Raw genomic sequence first — 23,856 nt, 5'->3', positions numbered from 1 at the left:
TTATAATTTGCATGCCATTTAAAGTATATCATTCAGAAATGTACAATCATAATTGAAATCTAATTTTCAAATATTTCTAGCAAACTAGCCAGAAGCTCCGTGGCTGTTACCTGGCATCCCTCCCTCTTCCCACTCCGTCAAAAGTACTCCCTTCCTTTCTGCCTTTGAGGATTTGCATAAGCTGTACGTTTCCTGCAAATGGAATCATTTGTGTGACCTTTGGGTCTGGCTTCTCTGACTTGGCATGTTTTCAGAGCTCATCCGTGCTGCACCTGTATTCCATTCCCTTTTATAGTTAAATAATACTCCTCATATGGGTATATGGTATTTTGGTTATTTAGTCATCATTTGATAGATGTTTGGGTTTTATCCAGTTTGGGGATATTATTGAATAATACTGCTGGAGCGTTCATGTACCACGTTTTATGTAGACAAATGTTTTTGGCTTTCTTGGGTATTTTCTTAGGGGTAAAGTTGCTGGGTTATGGATGAGCCTGTGTTCAGCAGTTAGAGGAACTGCCAAACTTTTTCCAAGGTGGCTGTACCAATCTACATTGCCACAGACCATGCATGAGAGGCCCAGTGTCTCCATAGCCTCAAGACACTTGACACAAGACATATCCTGCTTTGTGGGTTTTTGGTAGGAGTCCTAGTGATGGGTGTGAAGTGGTACCCCACTGGTACACATCTCCCTGATGATTACCTAAGTGATGATGAAGGACCAGCACTGCTATGTGCTCACTGACTGTCTCCATATTGTCTTTAAGAAAAGTCTGTTCTAGTCTTTTATCCCCTCTGCTTCATTTTTCAGCTGAACTTTATCTTTTCATGACTGAGCTTTGTGTATTGTGGGATCCCCTATCCAATATATAGTTTACTTTCTCTCACTTTTTTTTTTTTTTGCACTGTCTTTTCACTTTCTTGATGGTGCCCTCTAAAGCACAAATCTTCACAATTCGAACAATGTCCAACCAGACCTATTTTTTGTTGTTGTCTTTGTGTTTTGGTATCATCTCTAACAAAGTGTTGCTTAATGGGAGATCAGACCAAGATCTATTCCTGTGTTTTTATCTTACTAGTTTTATGGGTTTAGCTCTTATAATTATGTCCTTGATCCATTTTGAGCTGTTTTTATATGTGGTCCAAGGCAGGAGTTCATCTTTAGTCTTTGGCATGTGGATATCGCTTGAAGGTTTCCCCCCACTGAACTGGCTTGGCACTCTTATTGACAGCCATCTTACTGTAACATAACGAGTTGTCTCTGGGCCCTGAATTCTAGTCTGCTGATGTCTTTGTCAGTGTTACTGCCAGTACTACACAGTTGTGATTATTGACAGCCATGTGATGAAGTTTGAAATTGGAAATTGAGAGTCTCCCCTTCAAGACTGTTTAGCTACTTGTATTTTCATATGAATTTTAGCACCAACCAGTCTCTTCTACTATAGAATATGGGGGTAGGATTTTGACAGAAATTGTACTGGACGTGAGATTAATTTTGGAATAACTGCCTGTTTAACAGTATTATCTTTTGGACCATGAAGATGAATATCTTTCCTCTCAGTTCTTTTATTTCTTTCAATGGTACTTTATACTTGCATTGTATAAGCATTTGCTGCTTTCAGGAAACGTATTCCTTTTTCTTTTTAATACTTTAGTGTAAATGAAATTACTCCCTTAATTTTACCTTTAGATGGTTCATTTTCAGTATAAAGAAGTAAAACCATTTTTATGTATTAATCCTATTTCCTGCAACGTTGTTGGACCTGTTCATTCTAATAGTTCTCGTTCATGCTTTGGGACTTCTATATATGGGATCATATGTGTGGATAGTTTAATTTGCCCTGATTTCTGAAAGAACTCAAGTTGTTTCTGAGTAGGACTAATGGTTTCATTTATGTGAATGAGCAAAGAGGAGATGAAAAGACAAGAAGGAAGACTTTCCTCCACCTTTGAACGGACTGACTTAAGCAGTATTTGTTGGCTAACCCCATGAAGGCTCACCGTGCTTTGTGAGCACTTGTCCACATACGTACTTTCTTCCATGTGGATCAGGCAAAGAGCTGTATGTACCTTACATGCATCCACACGCATCATTCTCTCCAGTGCAGCCAGGTTTAAAGTTGGAAGCAAAAAAAGAGGCAGACAGACAATGCAGCATTCGTATGATTCACACAGTGTCTTGGCATTTTGCTGGAAAGTATCAGCTCTGCTTCAGAAGTCAGGGCTGGGTTTCGAAGTTCTCGTAGCTACTCAAGTTCTGTCATATCACCTGTCACTGTCATCTGTTCCCCTTATTCATGCCATTCCATAGCAAAGGACACCACAGAATTGTCACAGAAACCAGTAAAATCAGAGCCTGGACAAGCCAGAAACATGAGAGTGGGCACACACTGGCTCTTTCAGACCTTAGGCTCTCTGGAGGCAGCTGATAATCCCTCCTTACGTAGCAATGGAATGCCCTACAAGTAGATGTTCTCAACTCAAAATGACATTCACTGTTTTATATTTATAGTACTAGAAAGGGGACGGAGGTGTGGATCGTCAAAGACCCTTGAGTTTTGTTTTGAAGGAGAAAAGAATGAAATTTTGGAGGATCATATAATAGTTTTACTGGAACAAACTACACTTGTATCTCTCAGATACCGCTCTCAGATGGAAGTAGCCAGGTGCTTCTGAGATGGGTTTGATGGTCTGTTTTGTAGCTGCTTGCCACAGTATTGTCTTGTTTTGTGTTTAGAATGCTGCTAGTTTTTTTAATTATACATTTTGTTTTTGCTTTTTTTTCCTTATTCTTTATAGATGATCACAGTAGGGTGAAGTTAAGACCTTTACCAGGAAAAGACTCTAAGCACAGCGACTACATTAATGCAAACTATGTCGATGTAAGTCAGAATGTTCTTATACTTGTTTCTGAAAGTTGAAGTGTGCCGCAGAGGTGGCTGGATGTGTCTTTCACTGGAAACACAGCCTGTTCGGTGTGGAAGGGGCTTGAATTATTTACCACTCCTCTATGACACTGCTTTCCCTCACTGTGCTATATCACCTTTGAAGGGTTACAACAAAGCGAAAGCCTACATTGCCACCCAGGGACCTTTAAAGTCTACATTTGAAGATTTCTGGAGGATGATTTGGGAGCAAAATACAGGGATCATCATCATGATTACAAACCTTGTGGAAAAAGGAAGAGTAAGAGCCTCCTGCCTTACTATCTTTATAAATATTTTGTGAGTGAATATGCATTAGTAGGTAGCTGCTGTGGGGTAGGAGCTGGACTGGGTGTAAATAAATGGAATGGTGTGCTGTCCACTCTGGTTTGCCAGTGGTATGTTTAAGAGCTAAGACATAGTACGTGTGAATTAAATGTGAAAATACAGATGTATTAGAGGACGCATCCTCTACTACGAAGATTTTAGAGGCACTCATATTTGAGGTGAGAAACAGGCTGAAAGGAGGAAGAAAGGACATTCTAAGAATAGGATGCAGACACCAAAGAGCTGAGAAGTTGGAAGATGCATGGTGTAAAAAAAGAGACTACTACAGGGGAAAGCACAGGTTGCCTAAACAGATAGACCTATGGAGAACACGGCCGAGTGCGCTGCATTTAGAGCTTATGTAGATGTAAACACCAAGTCTTGGGATCACTGCTCAAAAGCATCACTGCCTTTGGTGACCTAAGATATAACACAGAGATCCCCAATTAGAAAAGACCTTCTGTAAACCCAGCATAAAGGATACTTAAACTCTGTTTAACAACATATCCTGCTCATACTTTAAGTACTTTTTAAAGTATACATGCATTTAAAGATGATCACAAATACTAGGCCCATGGTTTAGGTAATGTTAGACACACTTATCCCAAGTCATCTGCTTATTAGAGGTCACACCTGCCTTAAATCATCTCAGCCCATACACTGTTTTAGTCAAACAAATGACAATATTATCTGTGTCTCAACAGTGTCACTTGCAATTTGTAACTTTTTTCTTCTTATAGCGAAAATGTGACCAGTATTGGCCGACAGAGAACAGTGAGGAATATGGGAACATTATTGTCACCCTGAAGAGCACAAAAGTACACGCCTGCTATACCGTTCGTCGTTTTTCAGTCAGAAACACAAAAGTGAAAAAGGTGTGTCGGGAACTGGGTGAACTATCAAGGCATTTCTGACATGGTGTGAAAATTCTGTTCAATGAAGACAATACTTTTCTCTTTGAGGCAGGGTCATATGTAGCCCGGCCTAGTCTCAAACTGGCTATATGAATGAGAACCTTGAACTTCTGGTTCTCCTGCCTCCACCCTCTGGGTGCTAGGATTCAGGCATGAACTACACGAGGTGTATGCAGTACTAGGCATTGAACCCAGGGCTTTGTGCATACTAGGCAAGCACTCCACCAACTGAACTGCATCCCCAGCCCTATACTCTTTAAAAAAAAGATTTTTATTTTATCTATGTTTTGCCTGCATATATGTAAGTGTATCATGTTCATACAGTGCCTGCAGAGGCCACAAGAGGATCCTTGGAACTGGATATACAGGTGGTTTTTAGCCACCATGTGGATGGTAAGAATTGAACTTGGTCCTCTGCAAGAGCAGCCAGTGCTCTTAAGAGCAGAGCCACCTCTCCAGCCCCTACAAGTCATTTCGACTACCACTGGTGTATGACATGAAAGGTACTGGCAAAGCACCTAACTGGACTAACTTCTTTAATCTCTTCACAAACAAGGCTTCATTTTTAAAACAACAACAACAAAAAAAAGTCATGTCCTGTTAGGTGTGACTAAATTTGCTGAGTGTTATCCAAACCTGTTTGTTGTTTCAGCTTTTAATCTCAGTTTCCTGACAGCTTCAAAGCAGTATTTCCAGAAGCATATCCCAAGGAATTCTAGTCCTGAGAGAGAGCTATTTAAAACTCAGGTTCCACTAGTAATGGGACATGAATGCTATGTAATATGCAGCATTTTTAGAAATGGGTAATGAACACGTGACTAGTGTTTGAGTTAGTGTTTCCTCATGTCACTTAGCTGTCAAATCCTTTTCTATAGAATGACTAGTACCCTAAGAATCACACCGTGGAAATGCTGCTTTCAAGTTATCTCAGCGCCCCCCGCCCCCGCCCCCTATCCACTGTTCCAATAAGAATCACCACAGCAATATCTTGAAGTCTAGACAGCAGCTCAGGAAGAAAATATTTACTCTACAGAGCCTTGGGTCTGAAAACTTTCTGGAGAAGTGTTTTTTGTCTGTTGTTATGGACATCTTTGAGAATGAGAGTGCCTGTGAGGAATCCATATTTACTCAAATTTTATGCACACTTTTGGTGGCTCTGAAGCCCGATTATATTACAAGATTAATAGACCCTTCTGGGTATAGTTATTTGTAGTAATAGCTGAAATAATTTGAATTAATATCAGTTTGTGTTCTTTATCACAGAACTCCTGGCTGCTTTAAACTAATATATACTGTAAAGTTTACAAAACTCATAGGATCCTCCAGTGTTTGAACAGGCCCAGTTGCCCTTCTTTTACAGTTTAATGAGTAAGGACTTTGGATATTCTATATTCTAAGCAGAGAAAAAGCCAAATAATTTAAAACCCATTATGGCCGTTTATGCACAGGGCCAGAGGCCTTTTTAAGCTTTACCGTTGATTACCCACCATAAGTCATGAAAGACATTACCATCTTCAAAGGTCCTAAAGCAGAAGCCTATCACCGTGAGTGATCTATTTGGAGAACCTTTTCATCCAAAGCCTCTAAAATCTGAAAAGCTCAGTCTTCTAAATGAAAGTCACAGATGAACAGAGCATTGCCTCTTACCCTAGACCGGTTCATTTCACAGTAGGAACCTCCCTTCACTTCCTGTAGATTGCATGACAGCAAAGAACTCCCTAGCTCAGGGTGGTCCAGACTGGGCAGTGGAGAGGAAGTGGGAATGGCAGATGAATGTAAGCACATAGTAGGGCAGAAAGTCAGGCTATGGAGGCCTTGTAGGAAAGTTCAAATGTGCTTTGGACTTTTTTGAGTCCAAAAATCTGGTATTAAATTTATCCTTGGAACAATTTCCTTTTCTTCTGAGAGGTAGACCTGTCCCACATCCATTTAGACAGTGTCTCCATGTAGCAACCAGAAAGTTGGTCACAAACAGAAACACCTTAGCCCAAGAACAGCAGAGATTCAAGGTCATGTTTTCTGACGCTGTCACATTATTCTTATCCTTTTGCACTTTTGTACAGGGCCAGAAGGGAACTCCCAAGGGCCGTCAGAATGAGAGGACAGTGATCCAGTATCACTACACGCAGTGGCCTGACATGGGAGTTCCTGAGTACGCCCTCCCAGTCCTGACCTTTGTGAGGAGATCCTCAGCAGCCCGGATGCCTGACATGGGTCCTGTATTGGTACACTGCAGGTAGGGCCAGACTATAAAGTGAATGGGGGGTGGGGGTGGGGGGGAGCTTGTGAACATGACCTCTAACTCAAAGCAAAAGTAAGTGCCTGTGGTCCAAGTGCTCTTGAGTAAGCCTCGTACAGTCTTAAAGCTGTCCCATGAAGATGTCATCTGGAGAAAGTGAAAAAGATTCTGTAACTGTGAAAGAATCTCAACTAGATAGATGAGTGTCTACTTTTTATCAAATCATCTTTCTAATAAAGTCCCTGTTATTTTCTGGGAAATAATAGTCTCATCCTAATAAAAATTTGAGTGTAGACGAGAGCTTTCCACAGTAGAGATTCTGATATTTCTCTAAATGGCTTTTCTGAGGGATCCCTCTAAATAATAATAAAGTACTTATAAGAAAGGACTTTTTAAAATTTCTAGTTTATATGTGCTATGTAAAAGACCTCTTAGAAAAACACTTGAAAAGCCTTGTATAAATCGCATTTTCTCTGAACTAACTTTAGATAGTTGTTTAAAATGCCTCTGTTGTATTTCATTTGTGATTGTATTTATGACCTTTTTCTCCTGCTTTAGTATTCATGTTATTTATTCTGTGGCCGATGTTACATAGCTGCATGACATTTTCTCAGCATGGGGCGGGGAGGTATTCTTACATGCTTTCACGAAACAAGACATTTGCAGAAGTTGGAAAACATTCTGTGTTTAAAGTCCTATGGGAACTGTACTTTTTTGCTAATGCAGTTTGCAACCACTGAAGTGGAGATAAGTGTCTGCTAGATGAGGAAGCTTCTAGGGGCATTCTGCCAAAACCGGCTTGCTATTCAAAACTGATGATTTATTTCCGATCTTCCTGGGTATCTTTTTGTTGCTGATGTTACTTTTTTCGATAGGGTCTCCCTATAGCCCCAGCTAATCTGAAACTCACTATGTAGACTGTTCTGGCCTTGATCCTACAGAGATCTATCTGATGAGTGCTGGGATTGAGGGTATGTGCCACCATGCCAGACTTTCTTGGGTATCCTTTAAAATAGCAATTAAGAAAATAAATATTAGAGGTCAAGTTTTCTGGATGTACTCTTCTCATCTTTTAGTAAAGGAAAATACCTCTTTCAATAGAATTTTCTAATGCTGAGAACATAGTTTCTTAGGCTGCCTGAGAGAAAGACTGGGAGAGTTGTATAGAAAAGGGATTTAGTCAAAGGATCAGTACTCACAGAGTCATTGAGAGAGCTGGAGAACAAAATGCAAGTCTTTTTTTTTGGTTTTTTTTAATTGACCTTTTTCATTTCATACAACAATTCTTAATCAAATTTAGACTCCCTCTCCCATCCCACCAGACCTCATGTATTCCACCATACGTGTTAAATCCTATCCAAACATTTGTACCCAGATGTCCTTCAGTGTAAATTCATCCACTAGAGTCTATGCAGCCCATATAGAGATCATATGTAAGGTATGCTCCCCCTCACCCAATAGCAATCAGTCTCCAATAGTCTCAGTCTAGTGCCACCCAGTACCCATGTCTGGGCCCTTGTTTAATTGAGTTAGCATGGGTCCTGTGCTCGATGCCACCATTGCCACAAGTTCATATGTGTAAGTTTCCAGTACCCTAAAAGTCTCTTCTTCCCTGTGTTCGTGAACCAGCCCCAGCTCTTCAATCTTTCCGCCTCCTCTTCCACAGTGGTCCCTGAGTCCTGAGTCGTGGGTGGGTGAGGTTCGGTATAGGAGTCCTATCCGAAGCTATACACTCTGTAGTTTCTTATTCTTTAAAACTTGGCCAGTTGTGGCTTTCTGTGTGCACCATACTCTGTTGTGGAGGAAAGCTTTACTGGTGAGAGTTGGGGGATGCACTCATTTTTGCTCTACCCCTTGTTCCACTATGTTCCATGAATGCAAGTTTAAATAGCAAGGAGGTGACTGCTGCAGACTCCTCCCAGCCCTGCCTCACCGAGCCCCTGCCTGTGTGTGAGCTGCAGAACCTACGAAGGCACAGGTTCTCATTTGTCATCCTACAGCAAACAGTACTCTGTGCTCCTCATCAAGAGTACATGATTTTGGATGCTCTCTATATGAATATCCTATGTCATTTTTAGTAGGCGCTCTGGACAGTAGGATTATTTCTAAGCTCATGAGCATAAAAGTACTAGCTGAGTGCCCTCATTTCTTACAGTGCTGGTGTGGGCAGGACAGGCACCTACATTGTCATAGACAGCATGCTGCAACAGATCAAAGACAAAAGCACAGTTAATGTCCTGGGATTCCTGAAGCATATCAGGACACAGCGTAACTACCTCGTCCAGACTGAGGTAAGCAGTGGCTGTTGGTGCTTTCAAGACATCCCAGCGCGTGCTTTCACTGAAAGGTAAAGGAAACCTAGGAGAAAAAATTCATTCTCTCAGGGCTTGAAGGAATTTACAGGTTTGTAGTAGGAGATCTCCAGAGGATGATGCTATTCTTTGAATCACAGTCTCCTATTTCTGTGTCTTAACATTTGGATTGTTCATAACTACTCAAGCACTTAGGAATCAGGTAAAGTTGTGTCAAGAGGGTCTGTTCCAGGTTATGGGGAGTTAAACATGTTGCCTAGAAACATAAAAGGAGAACTTAGTTGGTTCTTAAGCCTTTAGTTGAACATGTATCTCTCAACCGAACCACCTGTTCTAGGCATGGTATAGAATATAGACCTAAACTTAACACAGATCTCTACCTGAAAATAAATTATAATGGGTTGGTAGGTGAATGAATATTGGAGCCAATCACTTCCCTATAAATGCTTGAAGGAATTCACTGTAGGTCCCTAATCATGGTAGAGTTGATCTAAAGTAAACTTTATGAATGGCTACTTGCCCCTTAGCAGCTGTCCTCAGTGACCACCATACATTGGACCTTTTAGGAGCAGTACATTTTCATCCACGATGCCTTGTTGGAAGCCATTCTTGGGAAGGAGACCGAAGTATCTTCCAATCAGCTGCACAGCTATGTGAACAGCATCCTCATACCAGGAGTAGGAGGAAGGACCCGACTGGAAAAGCAGTTCAAGGTAGTGCTTTCAACAATGCCTTTAGAGAAACAAGGAATTAGAAACCACCTTGAGTTTGGGGTCCTGTCCTCTTTGTATTCATGTAGACACTGAAATGGAGTAGTGTTTTTACTCCTCAAATGTATTGTCTAGGAAAGTTTTGACCTGTGTATATGGTGGTGAGAGTAGTAGATGTGGATCACTGCTCTATTGTCTGATGAGCTATTTCTGCTTTATCTGAACATGGACACCTCTGGCCACAGTGACATAAGACTTTGCATCAGTTTTTTCTGGCTCCCCCCAAACACTGTATTTTCTTAAGTATTCAATGATTTTTTTTAAAGGATAGTTATTTGATGCAAGTATGGTAGCATATGCCTATAATCCCAATATTTGGGCCTAGGGAAGAGGATCACAAGTTTAAGGTCAGCCTAAGTTACATAGTAAGAGAGAGAGAGGAAAAAAAATCAGTATCTGTGCCTATACTCTAGTTAAAATATACTTGTCTGGAAAACCAATACAGAAAGCAACTTGGGAAATTTTTAAAAAGTTACTAAATATTAGAGACAAGTTACAGTTTCCTAAAATAATTAGTTGCTTTTTTTAAATGGAATATAAAATTTAAAGGTAGATAAGGCTTATGTGTAATTGATTGAAGATATAAAAGAGAGACTCTAAGGACTACTAAGTAATTAAGAGCAGAAGTGATCAAAGAATGGTCACTTTCAAACACGGCCTGCCTGCCCAGTGACTCCGTGCTCTCCCTTACTAGCCTCTCCCCGCCCTTTCTGCTCCACTTTTTGCACATTGTTCTATGTAAAGCCTCGTTCTAAGACTCAAAACACAGGACAAGATCAATATGTGCAGTACAAGTTTTCATGGTAAAACTTTCCATAGACTCGGAAATCTTCCTTTGAATCTCAGCTGAAGAAATGAGAAAGCCAAGCAAGTTATACCAAGTGGTATGAGATGAAAACAGGTAATGTCGCTGAATCAGTCATCACACTATTCTAACTTCCAGCTCTCTTCTTAGCACCCTAGCCACTGCAAAAATCACTTGAAGTAATTAATTGATGGCACAGTGTATCATTTTAAATGTATAAAATTAGTTCTCACAAAACATTGCCGACATTTAAAAAATTTTTTCCTTCGTTTTTCATTTCTGCAATATATGAAAGTTTCAAAGTCTATGGAAAGTTTGTGAACACTAAAAAGATTCATCTCATTTTGTCCATTCTGACTCAGAATGAAAAACTCATTTACATATAGAGCAGTGTGCCAAAAAACAGAATCGAAGAGTAATGAAAACACCCCTAAGTCAGACATCTGCAATCTAAAATGTTCTGAATGACATGATGTCACGGGAAAATTCTGTTACACAAAATCATTGTTTCATGCACAAAAATTTTATAAAGTTACCATCAGGCTATGTGTATGAAACAAATTTTATGTCTAGAATTGAATCCTATGCCTAAGATATCTGTGCTGGTAGATGATTGCTTGATAGACAGGCAGATAGACAGACAGACATGAATCCTAAACAGCCTGAAACTCTGCTGGTCCCAAGCTTTAGCTACTCAATCTGTGTTTCTTTATATATACTTTTTAAAAAATTCACTGAACAAATCAGTCTATTGTATTGGAAACTAGGTAATTGGTTCTTTTATATGCACTAATCATTTTTGAACTCAAGTACAAGTAAACAGAAACTCAGAAAAGGAAAAACCTCTACAGCCCTGGACAGTAGTGCAGTTAAATACAGGCAGGCAATACAATCATACACATAAAATATAATAATAATAAATCTTTCTTCATCGTAAATATACCAAGAACCTATCAAGTACTTTATCTTTAAGAAGCATGATTAGCTCTTAGTTACATTAAGTAGACTTGTTGAGTCTTCTGTGCCATTGAGGAATTATAGACAAAATTCCTAACAGCAGTGATGTCATGTAACAGAAAAATCCACACTGTTCATCAACTCCATGCCAGATGCCTGGGGCCTGACAGCAGACACGAGTCAGGTACACAACCAAGGCCGGGGTGAAACATGGGAGTGTTCTCTGGAGCGCAAAATTATTTTTGTTCTTTATTCTAAATTTTTGAGCAGGTACTAGCAATTAGACCCTTGAATAAAGACTAAACCGTTGCTTTTTCTTTTCAGCTGATCACACAATGTAATGCAAAATCCGTGGAATGTTTTAGTGCTCAGAAGGAGTGTAACAAAGAAAAGAACAGGAACTCTTCAGTCGTGCCATGTAAGATCTTATGTGAATGTTTTCTAAACTGGATTTTATGTATCACGTAATGACACAGTTTATGTATCACATAATAACACAGTATTTATCCAAGGGAACATGTTCTAGTCAGTTCAACTAAGGCAATTTGAGGCAAATAAGGGGAATGGATTTGGGTGCCAGCAAGCACTCCATCTATCTGATTTGATTTATCTTGAAATGCCACAGTGTTTCAATTTAAAATTATGATAAAGTCATTATTACTGTGGCATTAAAACTTTGGGCCCTATGTTAATCTGGACAACTAGAACTACATTATTATTATTTATTATTATTATTACTATTATTATTATTGCTATTGAGATCTGGGTCCTGTTGATTCGTGGTGACCCTTATATACATAACTCAGGGCTTAGCAGAGAACATTTTATATTTTCTCTAGACAAAGGCATTGGTGATAGTGATCCGTCTTTACTGAAAAAGGCCACGGCTCTCTCAGCCCTTCATGGAGAGAAGGACATTAAGAGGATTAAAGAAAAAGAGCAGAGTATAATGCATTGGTGTAACTGCAGGAATGTTATAAACCAGGGTCAAGTTGTCTGAAATCCTCTGCCATGTCTGTACTATGATGTGCTGTGAAGCCCTCTCCTATGGTGAAATTTTAATTCTACAATATCTGTCCTGTAGCAAAATTTTGTTTTACATTCTACCTTACCTGATAACACTTTAGCTTGTTTAAATATGTTAGTCTTAGAAAGACAAACCAGGGAGCCATGTCATTCACCCAGCAAATCCTAGGAAGAATTGCTGGTTCCTTTGTATAAGAAGGTAAATGTGGTGTTATTGTGTTTTTTTTCCATATGATAGCTGAGCGTGCTCGAGTGGGACTTGCACCATTGCCTGGAATGAAAGGAACAGATTACATTAATGCTTCTTATATCATGGTGAGAGTCAACCGTTAACACCTTTCAGTTTAATTGACTGTATTTATGATTAAGGAGCACATACCACTTATGTGACTGATTTCATTTTTGAAACAATTTCTCAATGTGTAACATCAAAAATACAGAGATTTCTGTGTGTTGAAACTTTTAACAAAGGACACCTAAACAGTGGGGGTACAAAAATACTTAAATTAAGCAAAATGCTTTTTAGGGAATTAATTTTATTGTTAATTTCACCCATCTAGCCTTTGAATAAATGTTGAAATTACTGTTAAGTAAAAACAGCAGGGGTAACTTGAAGTGCATTGCATGTGGAGAGAAAATTGTCTGCACAATGTTCGCAGAAGTACATCTTAAAATTAGCCAAATGCACTGAATGCCTTTCTCAATTATTTTAGTATAGCCAAAATACTGCTGTCTCGTTTCATGAATTTATTGTACTACCCCCAAGTTATAGTGAAACACATGTAGTCACTGATTTTTCTTCTCCCTAACCGAAGGGCTATCACAGGAGCAATGAATTCATTATAACCCAGCATCCTCTGCCACATACTACGAAAGATTTCTGGCGAATGATTTGGGATCATAATGCACAGATCATTGTCATGCTGCCAGACAACCAGAGCTTGGTGAGTAAGGCACATCTGCTATGTATTAATGAGCCCATGGGGCTGTTGTGTCTGTGTGCCCTGGCCAGGGGGTTTCAAAGTCCCAGCACTGTCCCTCTCACTTCCGTTACTTGATTCTCTAATGCTGTTAATACTGCTCTTCAACCCTGATATACTGGATGGTGTATAGATTTGGATAAAGGTCCTTTTAGTAAGCTCCTTGATATAGCTTTAGACTCACTTCGCAGCCACTGCATGCCACCTTTGAAACACAGATCATTTATTTATGGTATATGAAACCATTTACTTTCTATGAATTAACTCAACAGCTGAAAAAACTTACAGAATGAGCGCGCCTAAGAGCATGCAACAATAATTAGAGCGAGAATCTGAGCCTGAGTTATCTGCCTGTCCAGAGTCCCTGCTTTTAATCATTTCAGCTTGTTTCCTCCCACCGCATCACAGAAATGGGTCTCAGAAATACTAAGAACATTTTCCCATTCCATAGTCGAATCCACAGCAAGGAAGAGATAGGAAAAGCTATTTTAATCCACCCTCTTTAAGTTTTTATGCCACTACCTCTTTTCTCTCCCTTAGTTCTCTATAAGATTTAAAGATTCTATAAAGGGGACAGGTGAGTACATTTATAGATCAGAACTACATGTTTCTGCTTGGATCCCATGCATACATAAATTTCAGAATTAGCTGATCCTGCAAAGTTACTATGTAGACATGGAGCCTACAAGATTTAAGAAAAAGAAATCAGTGATGACCTGCCTCTAAATGTCAGATTAATGAGTTTTTAATCAAAGAGCAGCCTGTGATTGAACCCCTGGTCTAGCTGACAGCATTTGACTGTGTGTCCAAGCAGTAGGAACTTTGCTAAGTTTGTCTAATTTTGCTTCAGCTTCATGTACCAAGGCTGCTTCTGTATGGTAGAATGGCAGCAAAGTTGAGAATCCTAAGCTAAAAACTGGAGTGTAAATTTTCAAATTAGCTGGCAGCAGGGGCCCATTCTGATTGGCATGTAGAAATGTCATTGAGGCATTGAGGGTTGAAACATTGAGGGTTTGTTGGATGAGTCAGTATTTTGTTACTGTCACTTAACAGAGGACAATCACCACAAAAATTCTCCCCAGGGGCTTATTTGCATGGCAAAGCTAGGGGTCAAATGGACCCAATAAGGAGGTATATATTCTATAGACAGAGGGTACAGCAACTGCCATGGAACATGGCATCTCAGGGGCTCTCTGATGCCAGGCTAGAAGACTACACCATTTTTCCTAAAACTGGCATATTTTTGTTCTTATCTTTTTTACTGCTACTATAGCTGTACAAGACTCCCTCTCTCTTCCTTCCATCTCAGTGTGTAGCCCTGACTGGCCTGGAATTCACTACAGATAGAAACCATGCTAGCTTCAAACTCATAGGGATCTGCCTGCTTGTCTCCCAAGTGCTGGGATTAAAGGTGTTGAGCCACCAAATAACACTAATGTTCTTATTATGTTTATTTTATTTGTATGAGTGTATTGACTGCATGTGTATAGGTGCACCCGTGTCATGCAATGCCCGAGGACTGGGACTGGAGTTATAGACTCTTGTTAGCTGCCATGTGGGTGCTGGGAATTGAACCCAAGTCCTCTGCAAGAGCAGTCAGTGCTCTTCACCACAGAGACATCTCTTTAGCCCAAGACTAAAATTTTTTAAGTGGCCTAAAAGTCACTAGCTCCTAACTCAGAAAACAACACTGTTATCAATGCATAGATATCTTTATATATAAATGTATATTTGTCAAAGCCAGGTGTGGTAGCACAAGCCTGTACTCCCAGAATTTGGGAGGTAGAAGCAGGAGGATCAGGAATTCAAGAAAAAGGGAACAAGCAACTTAAGACTATGCAGGTCTTTGGGAGTGGGGTGCAGGGACTTGCAGGGGTTTCTGTAAGAATCAGCCCACCATCCCCTTCCAAGCTAGGGTAGTTACTGGCAGAAGAGAGGGACAGGGAAGGAGGTTGTAAAGTTTCTTTTTGAGGTCCCTACTTGGCCACTGCCAGGGGTAACCAGTGAGTAGTCAGTTAAAGAATATTAGGTGATTGATACACATCTCTCGTGGTTGACAATTACTGGGGGTGCCTAGGGCAGAGAAGACAAGAATCTAGAAAAACAAATTACATTACTTCTAGAAACCAAATTACCATAGTTACAGGAATTGTCACAGTTCAACAAAGATGGTGGCACTTAACAAAATGGCATGGACCTGGCTGACATATATAATGTGGGTACGTGTGTGTATATACCATGAAACCCAAAAGCCTGCTGAATTAAGAGGTAGCACTTGGAGAGCTGAGGCTATAGCTCAGTTGGCAGAGTGCTTGCCTAGCATGCATGAAGCCCTGGGTTCCATCTCCAGCACCACATAAAACCAGGTGTAGCATGTGCCTGTAATTTCAACACGTGGTCGACAGAGGCAGAAAAGTAAGGAGCTCAAGGTCATCCTTGGCTATATAGGAAGTTCAAGGCCAGCTTGTTCCATGAGCTTCTGCCTTCAAAAAAAAAAAAAAAAAAAGTAGCATTTAATTGTTTTAGTGTCTCAAGTTGAATTCCCTAGTTCAACTTCTCTTTTCAGAAAGGTTTTATTTTTTCTTGCCTTTGTTTTTAGCCATAATTAAAATCCTCTTGATAGCCTTTAAACTAATTAGATCACTACCTATTCATAATATATTTTTAAAATATATAGTTTCATATTGTTTCTGTTTTCAAATATGGAAATTAAGGCCCAGAAATAGCAAGCATGGGATAGACAGAATACTAAATTAATTTTTGCATATTGGTTAGATTCTGATGCCCTGACCATCATAATTATAGATCCTGATTCTGTTTATAGGGTCATACTTCCATTTCCTTGAACAAAGCATAATAAAACTTATAACAGTTACAGACTTCTTTTGTATAGACTAAACCCATTGCTAATCTGCTTCTCCTTATGCTGAGCTTTAAAAATAAAAATGTACTTGGCAATAATCTATATTGAAACTTGAAAGGGTGATAAGTCTTATTGGACTGTTGGCTCATTTCTAATGCAACAGTGCAAGATTAAACAAAGCCTTCTTTGTTTTGAACATTATTCCTGACTTCAGTGATAGTAAATAGGCATTCTCAGTGAAACTTTCATGAAAATCTACATACTACAGGCAAACTGGAATTTTTTGTGTGATCTAATTAGAAAAGCAGGGAGAGTATACATCATCATAATCATTTCTCACAAGGTCTCTAACCATTACATTTTTTTAGGCATTCATAGTTTTCAGGGATAGAATTCAAGTATGAGGGCTGAGTTTCTATTTTTAATGTTGAAATGGATGAGAATGCAAAGCTTGCCTGATTCAAAGCTGAAACACTTCTGTGTTCTCTCCTCTTCAGATCTAACATTGACAGGGCAACTTAGCTGTTAAAAAGTACCTTGTATGTGTAGCCTGCATGCTTATTTATGCACAGCATCCTTCCTAAAAGGTCCACTCCTTTGCTGTTTATCAGTAATGTGGGTTTTAGACAATTTAAGGACATCTCTGACCATGTCCTCATTCATAAAGACAGATGGTATAAATCCCATATCAAGCGGCTATCACCCAAAATTTATAGAGAACTTATACCACTCAGGAAAAAATAACCCAAATAAAAAGCAGACAAAAATATGCCTTCAAGCATGGCAAAAGTGACCAGCAGGTGTATAAAAAGCCACTCAGTATTAGTCTCAGAACTGTTATGAAATATCACCTCTCTTCCACCCAGTAGGATGGCTGTTATAAAAAAAATGAAAGAATAATGCTGGTGAAGAAAAAAAGGAACTCTTGCTGAGCACGTGGCTCTAACCCTAGCATTAGGGAGGCAGAGGCAGGAAAATGGATGCAGATTAGAGGACAGCCTGATCTACATAATAAGAGTTCCAGGGCTATATGGCAAGACCCCATCTCACAAAAAAAAGGAAGAAAGTAAACTCAGTTGATGGGACTATATACTAATATAACCATAGGGAAACAGTATGGAAGTTTCTAAAGAAATAAAAAACACCATATAACCCTCTGCTGGACATATGCCGAAAGAAAATGAAATCAGTACTGTGTAAAAATATCTTCACCCAAGTGTTCGCTGCAACATTATGCACAATGGCTGAAATACAGAAACAGCTGAAGTTATCTGTACAATGGCACATTTTCCAGCCCTAAGGAAAAATGAGACCTAGTTTTTGCCATAATGTGAACTTTGAGAGCATTGCAATGAGTTATACAAATAAGCCAGACATAGGAAGAAAACATTCGACCACATCACTAACAGAAAACAATGCAAATATATGGAGAGAACAAGATGGTAGCTGGGGGGATGCAATGGATCAAAGGACACAAAACACAGTTGTGTAGGATGAGACAATCTCAAGTTCATGTACAGCATGAGGACTACAGGTAATAAAATTGCACTATACTTGGCATTTATGGTGACATTTTAGTTGTCACAATTTTTTAAAAAGACTATACTAATCTTTTTTTACTATTTATGTGTCTATAACATGCTTTATACTTTAAATATACACAATAAAATTTCTTTTTAAAATATCATTTATAATCCACATTAAATAACAGGTGACATTTATGGAAGTCTTTTGCAAAATGCTAATCAACTATAAAATTGTTACTTCCATAATCCACAGGAAATAATAATTAGCATGTTTTTGCTGCTTGAAGCAACTGTAATGTAATAAAATTAAGTGACCTAGATCTGTCTCTCTTTTTACTATGTCAATTATAACTCAGAATACTTGTCAGCCAGGGGTAATACATCCCCTCGAGAGGGAGAAGTTTTGGTTGTTATGGTGATAAGAGAGCGAATACAATAACATTGAACATGACTAGATGGGGATATATTCGTAACTCTATAAACTAGTTTAAAAGATGACTTGAGAGGTATGGGAAATGGCAAACATAAAGAGTCATGTTGCAAGAAAATTGAAAAACAAATATTTGACAGCATTATAAAGGCCTTTTTTTTTTTTTCCCCCCCTTGGTTCCTAAAGGCAGAAGATGAGTTTGTGTACTGGCCAAGTCGAGAAGAATCCATGAATTGTGAGGCCTTTACTGTCACCCTTATCAGCAAAGACAGACTGTGCCTCTCTAATGAAGAGCAAATTATCATCCATGACTTCATCCTTGAAGCTACACAGGTAACTTAAACTGCACTTCCTCCATAATTGTCCGACCTGGGTCTTGGATCAACCTTTAAGTAATAATGCAGCGATTTGCCACCTTCAAACCTGTCCCAAGCACTGGAGTAAGACTTCATTTTAAATATGTACATTTTCCCCTTTTCTTCCTTCAAATATTTGCTTTTTCCAATTGGTTAGATGAAATGTAACTCTTCCTCTGATTCAGCATGCAATACAAATAGGCCTGCTGACCTAATTATAAAAACAATATGCTAGAGCACTGCTATGTTCTGCCATTGGGAGTACAAGCCTTTCAATGTGTTATAAAGAGGACACTGTTTAGTAAACTATTTTTACATACAGTAACTGCCTTCTCATGGGAAGGATAAGAAGGGTCCATAATAAATTAGTAGTTTAAATGGTACCCAAGCCCCTCCCTTATTTTTTCTTTACTATTACAGATGCTAAGGTTGAATAAGACAAAGTTTCCTACAGTTTTTTTACATGAAAGATCTACTGGGCTGGAGAGATGGCTCAGCAGTTAAGCACAATGACTATTCTTGCAGAAGACCCAGGTTCGAATCCCAGCACCATGGAACTCCAGTTCCAGGGGATCCGACAGCCTCTTCTGTCTCCCAAAGGCATTGTTTGACATGGGTGCACTTACCTACATGCAGGCAATACATGCATACACATAAAATAAAAATAATAAATAAAATATTTTTAAAAAAGATCTACTGGCATGGCATTTTTTAATGGCTTTTCTTCTGAGTGGCTGCAGTTTGGTTCTGACATTGTTCAGAGTAATCTGTAGTACATGCTTCCTAAGTCATTCAGTCATGGACCTAGGCATTAGAGGGGGCTGTGACTTGCATTCTTCTGGTTGCAGGATGACTATGTACTGGAAGTTCGGCACTTCCAGTGTCCCAAATGGCCGAACCCAGATGCCCCCATAAGCAGCACTTTTGAGTTGATCAACGTCATCAAGGAAGAGGCCTTAACACGGGATGGCCCCACCATTGTTCATGATGAGTATGTATCCCATTCTTCATGTCAGAGTGCAGATTTTGTTCTTAATGGATACAGTCAAAAGAGAATGCATAATTTAAAAACCCACCCTCTCAGCTTGTGACACTCCATGTTATTTCTAATGTGCACATACACAAAGTGTTGCAGTTCTGTTTACATTTTAATTGATCAAACTCTACCCAGGCTCCAAGTGCTCTTAGAGAATATGTTCCAGAAGGGGAAAGTCTTATATCTTGGCCTGCAAAAGTAGCCATGCATGCTTTTTGAGGCTGTATATTTCAGTAACAAATTACTAATTAAATTATTTCTTTGTAACCAGGCATGGTTGGCAAACAGTTTAATCCTAGCACAGGGGGGTAGGGGTGAGAGGAGGGAGGTAGGTATCTGAGTTCAAGACAGCCTGGTATAAATATTGAGATACTGTCTCATTTTTTAACTTTGCTATTAAATGGTTCAATTTATTTTAAACGCTTACACTGAATTTCATCAAATACTATTAAGGAAGGAACCTTTTAAAAATAGGGGCTTGATTAGTAAAGAAAGTTACTATAAGTTAGCATTGACAGTGAATACTGCTTAAAATTTACAGTGCTATCTTTTGAGATATCAAGGCAAACCATATGAATCTCACAGAGCATGGTCTCGGGGTTTCAAAGTGTCAAAATGATAATCTCATCCCACCTCTTTCAACTTTAATAAAAAGGAAAAGGTAATTGATATACCTCATGGTGGGAATACAGTATAAATATATGGAGTCAGATTTTATGGGTTATTTAAAAATCACACAGGCCTTTAACACAATATAGAACCAGTTACAAATCCTCATTCCTGCTTTAGTTTCAAGCAGTTCCTGGGTCAGTAAATCTCCATGCATCCATTATGTTCATTCTAGTTACGTAATATATTAGCAAAGTCCTGGTGCCAGCATCTTTCTTGGGTAAGTCCAGGGGTGCCCACTGCACCTTGACTTCCCCAGCCTCATTCACCCTCCCAGCTCCCTGACCCCATCTCTCTTCCTGGCCTGGGTACTGGCCCATTTCTTGTCTTGGCACCCCAGACACCAGGGCTGACTTCTCGGCCCAGACTCCCCATTGCTTCCTGATCTTTTGCATCCAGATCAACCCAGCTCCTCGCAGTAGTCCCCGGGAGCGCTGGGGTCTGGTTCCGCCCCCACCTACCTTTGCTTCCCTGGGTGGCTCAGCCACCAGCTTCCTGGTGCTATCATGTTTCCTGGGTGGATTTGGTGGGGCACTCACTGCACCTTGACTCCCCCAGCCTCATTCATCCTCCAAGTTCTCCTGCCCTGTCTCTCCACCTAGCCTGGATACTGGCCCATTTCTTCTCTTGGCACCCCAGACTCCTGGACAGACCTCTTGGCCCAGAATCCCCACTGCTTCCTGATCCTTTGCCTCCAAACCAACCTAGTTTCTCCAAATAGTCCCCAGGAGCCATCAGGGCCTCTTCCAACCTCCACCTCCCTTTGCATCCCTGAGCAGCATAGCCACCAGCTCCCTGAGACCACCATCTTTCCTGGGCCCTGCTCCCAGGCCAGCCCAGCCCCAAATTCCTGAGGGCAGCATCTTTCCTGGAGGGATCCAGACCTTAGGAGAAAGCCTGAGACCATCTGATCCTCATCTGACTTGGGCCTCTGTGGGAACTCCTGAAGACAAAAGCAAACTGGCCACTCCAATATAAAATCAAAAGAGAGAACCCGAAGCTTAGACCAACCGGCTTTTCATGCCCAACACATAAACCACAAAGGCACATAGAGTTTACAAAAAGGAGACCCAAACTCAACAAAGGAGGGCTTGAGTCTCATACAAGAATCAAACACTACAAAAGAAATTCACATGTCAAAGTCACAGTGAAAAAATAATAATATAAAAAACCAAAATAATATATCCCCACCAAGTTCCAATAGTCCTCTAGAGGAGTACAATGAGAACCCCCTAGAGATAACACAGGATGTGGAACTCAAAAGAACAATTATAAACATGATAAAAGAATTCAGTGAATTTAAAGAACACACAAAGAAATCAAAGAACTGAAATAAGATAGGGACAAACTTTGGAATGAATTCAGAAAAGAGAACTACTGATATTGAAGAATACACATGCTGAAATGAAAAGGAAGTGAAACACTCAGTAAGCCAATTAAAAATGACAGGAGGAAGCCTCACCAATAGGATGAATGAAATGGAAAACAGAGTATCAAGACTGGAAGATAAAGTGGATGAACTAGACCACACAAGTAAAGATTATGAAAAATTTAAGAAATCACAGAATGGAATATGCAGGAATTGTGTGACACCATAAAAAAACCCAAACTTAACGAATCATAGGCATACAGGAAGGAGAAGACTCTCAAGATAATGGTATGGACTAGATCTTCAACAGGATTGCAGAAGAAAATTTCCCAAAATTAAAGAAAGACATGCTCATACAAATACAGGGGCATATAGAACACCAAATAGGACCAGAAAAGAAACTTTCCACGGCACATCATAGTAAAAACACTAAACATTCAGAACAAAGAGACAATAATGAAAGCTGCAAAAGAAAAGCAAGTCACATACAAAGGAAAATCCATCAGGATTACAGCTGACTTTTCAGTGAAAACTATGAAAGACAGAAGAGCCTGGACCAAAGCATTCCCAGTTAAATGACAATAAATGCCAGCCCAGAATACTTTACCCAGAAAAAATGTCTATTATAATTGAGGGGGAAAGAAAAATCTTCCATGACAAAAATAAACTGAAGGAATTCATATCCACAAAACCAGCCCTTCAGAGAGTCCTTGAAGCAATACAAAGAGCTGAAGAAAGGAACAACTATACCCAACAGGTTATGGAAAGTAACTCAATGAAGGTATAACTGTGGAAATGCACAGCTATACCAAGAATGTGAACAGAAATAAAAATGACAGGATTAAATATACATCTTTCATTAGTAACTTTAAATATCAATGGACTGAACTCCCCAGTCAAAAGACAACAGACTATTTGAATGGATTAAGAAACAAAGCCCATCTTTTTGTTGTCTGCAAGAAACTCATCTCACTTTCAAGGACAGACACTGCCTTAAGGTAAAAGGATGGGAAAAAATATACCAAATTAATGGTACTTACTAAGAAAAGAGCAGGCATTGCAATTCTAATATCTGATAAAATAGACTTTAAACTAAAACTAATCAGAAGAGATAAAGAGGGCCACTTCATTCTGATCAAAGGAACACTAAACCAAGAAGATATTACAATCACAAACATATATTCACCAAACTCTGGTGTACCCAGCTTCATAAAAACAGTACTGCAGGACTTTAAGACCCAGATTAATCCCAACTCATTAATACTAGGGGACTTCAATACCCCATTGTCTCCATTAGATAGGTCAACAGGACAGAGAATTAACAGAGACATCTGAATTAAACAATACCACACACCAAATGGGCCTAACAGACATCTACTGGGTATTCCACCCAAGCAACAAAGAATATGCTTTCTATTCAGTGCTCCATGGAACTTTCTCCAAAATCGACCGTACACTAGGGCACAAAACAAACCTCAACAAATACAAAAAGACTGAAATAATTCCACATATTCTATCAGACTACAATGCAATAAAGCTTAAAATCAACACCGGAAGAAACCCTAGTAACTACATGAACACATGGAGGTTAAACAACACACTACTGAATGATGAATGGGTCAAAGGAGAAATTAAGAAAGATGTAAGTATTCCTGGAACTAAATGAAAAGGGACAATACAATACAACAAAAGCCCTGGGACACGTTGAAAGCAGTCCTAGAGGGAAGTTTATAGCTCTAAGTGCCTACATTAAAAAATTGGAAAGAACACAAGTAAATGACTTAACAGTGCAACTCAAGACACTTGAAAAGCAACAACAAATGAAACCCAAACCCAGCAGACAAGAAGAAATAACATAAATCAGAGCAGAAATGACCGAAATCGAAACAAAGAAAACAATACAAAGAATCAATGAATCCAAGAGCTCGTTCTTCGAAAAGATAAACAAGATTGACAGACCACTAGTCCAGTTGACCAAAAGAAAGAAGAGCACCTCCAAATCAAGAAAATCAGAGACAAAAGGGGAAACATCATAACAGACATAAAAAAAAAAACAGACACCAAAAAGATCCAGAACATTATAAGGGAATACTTTAAAAACCTATATGCTACTAAATTTGAAAACCTAAAAGAAATGGATGGGTATCTAAAAGCATGGGAACCACCAAGACTAAACCAAGAAGAGATTAATGGCTTAAACAGACCCATAACACATAATGAAATTGAAACAGTAATACAAAGCCTCCCTGCTAAAAAAAGCACAGGAGAAGATGGATTTACAGCAGAATGCTACCAGACATTTAAAGAAGATCTACATCCTATACTACTTAATTTATTCAAAAAGATAGAAATG

At 39.3% G+C, this 23,856-nt stretch overlaps 1 protein-coding gene across 3 annotated transcripts in view; it reads left to right on the top strand.

Moving 5' to 3' along the window:
* Ptprg (protein tyrosine phosphatase receptor type G) overlaps positions 1–23,856 on the top strand; it is a 766,544-nt gene that overhangs the window by 728,869 nt on the left and 13,819 nt on the right. For all 3 annotated transcript variants that reach the window (XM_008827507.3, XM_008827508.3, XM_029560833.1), the window contains 11 exons: positions 2,800–2,882; positions 3,052–3,186; positions 3,992–4,126; positions 6,229–6,401; positions 8,560–8,695; positions 9,283–9,429; positions 11,573–11,666; positions 12,513–12,589; positions 13,090–13,218; positions 18,260–18,406; positions 19,278–19,420. In XM_008827507.3, the coding sequence (XP_008825729.1) occupies positions 2,800–2,882; positions 3,052–3,186; positions 3,992–4,126; positions 6,229–6,401; positions 8,560–8,695; positions 9,283–9,429; positions 11,573–11,666; positions 12,513–12,589; positions 13,090–13,218; positions 18,260–18,406; positions 19,278–19,420 (1,399 nt within the window). The remainder of the gene's footprint in view (positions 1–2,799; positions 2,883–3,051; positions 3,187–3,991; positions 4,127–6,228; positions 6,402–8,559; positions 8,696–9,282; positions 9,430–11,572; positions 11,667–12,512; positions 12,590–13,089; positions 13,219–18,259; positions 18,407–19,277; positions 19,421–23,856) is intronic.

This window comes from Nannospalax galili, unplaced genomic scaffold, assembly GCF_000622305.1.
Source record: "Nannospalax galili isolate Female #2095 unplaced genomic scaffold, S.galili_v1.0 scaffold91, whole genome shotgun sequence".
NCBI lineage: Eukaryota > Metazoa > Chordata > Mammalia > Rodentia > Spalacidae > Nannospalax > Nannospalax galili.
This window is presented reverse-complemented; position numbering and strand designations above follow the sequence as displayed.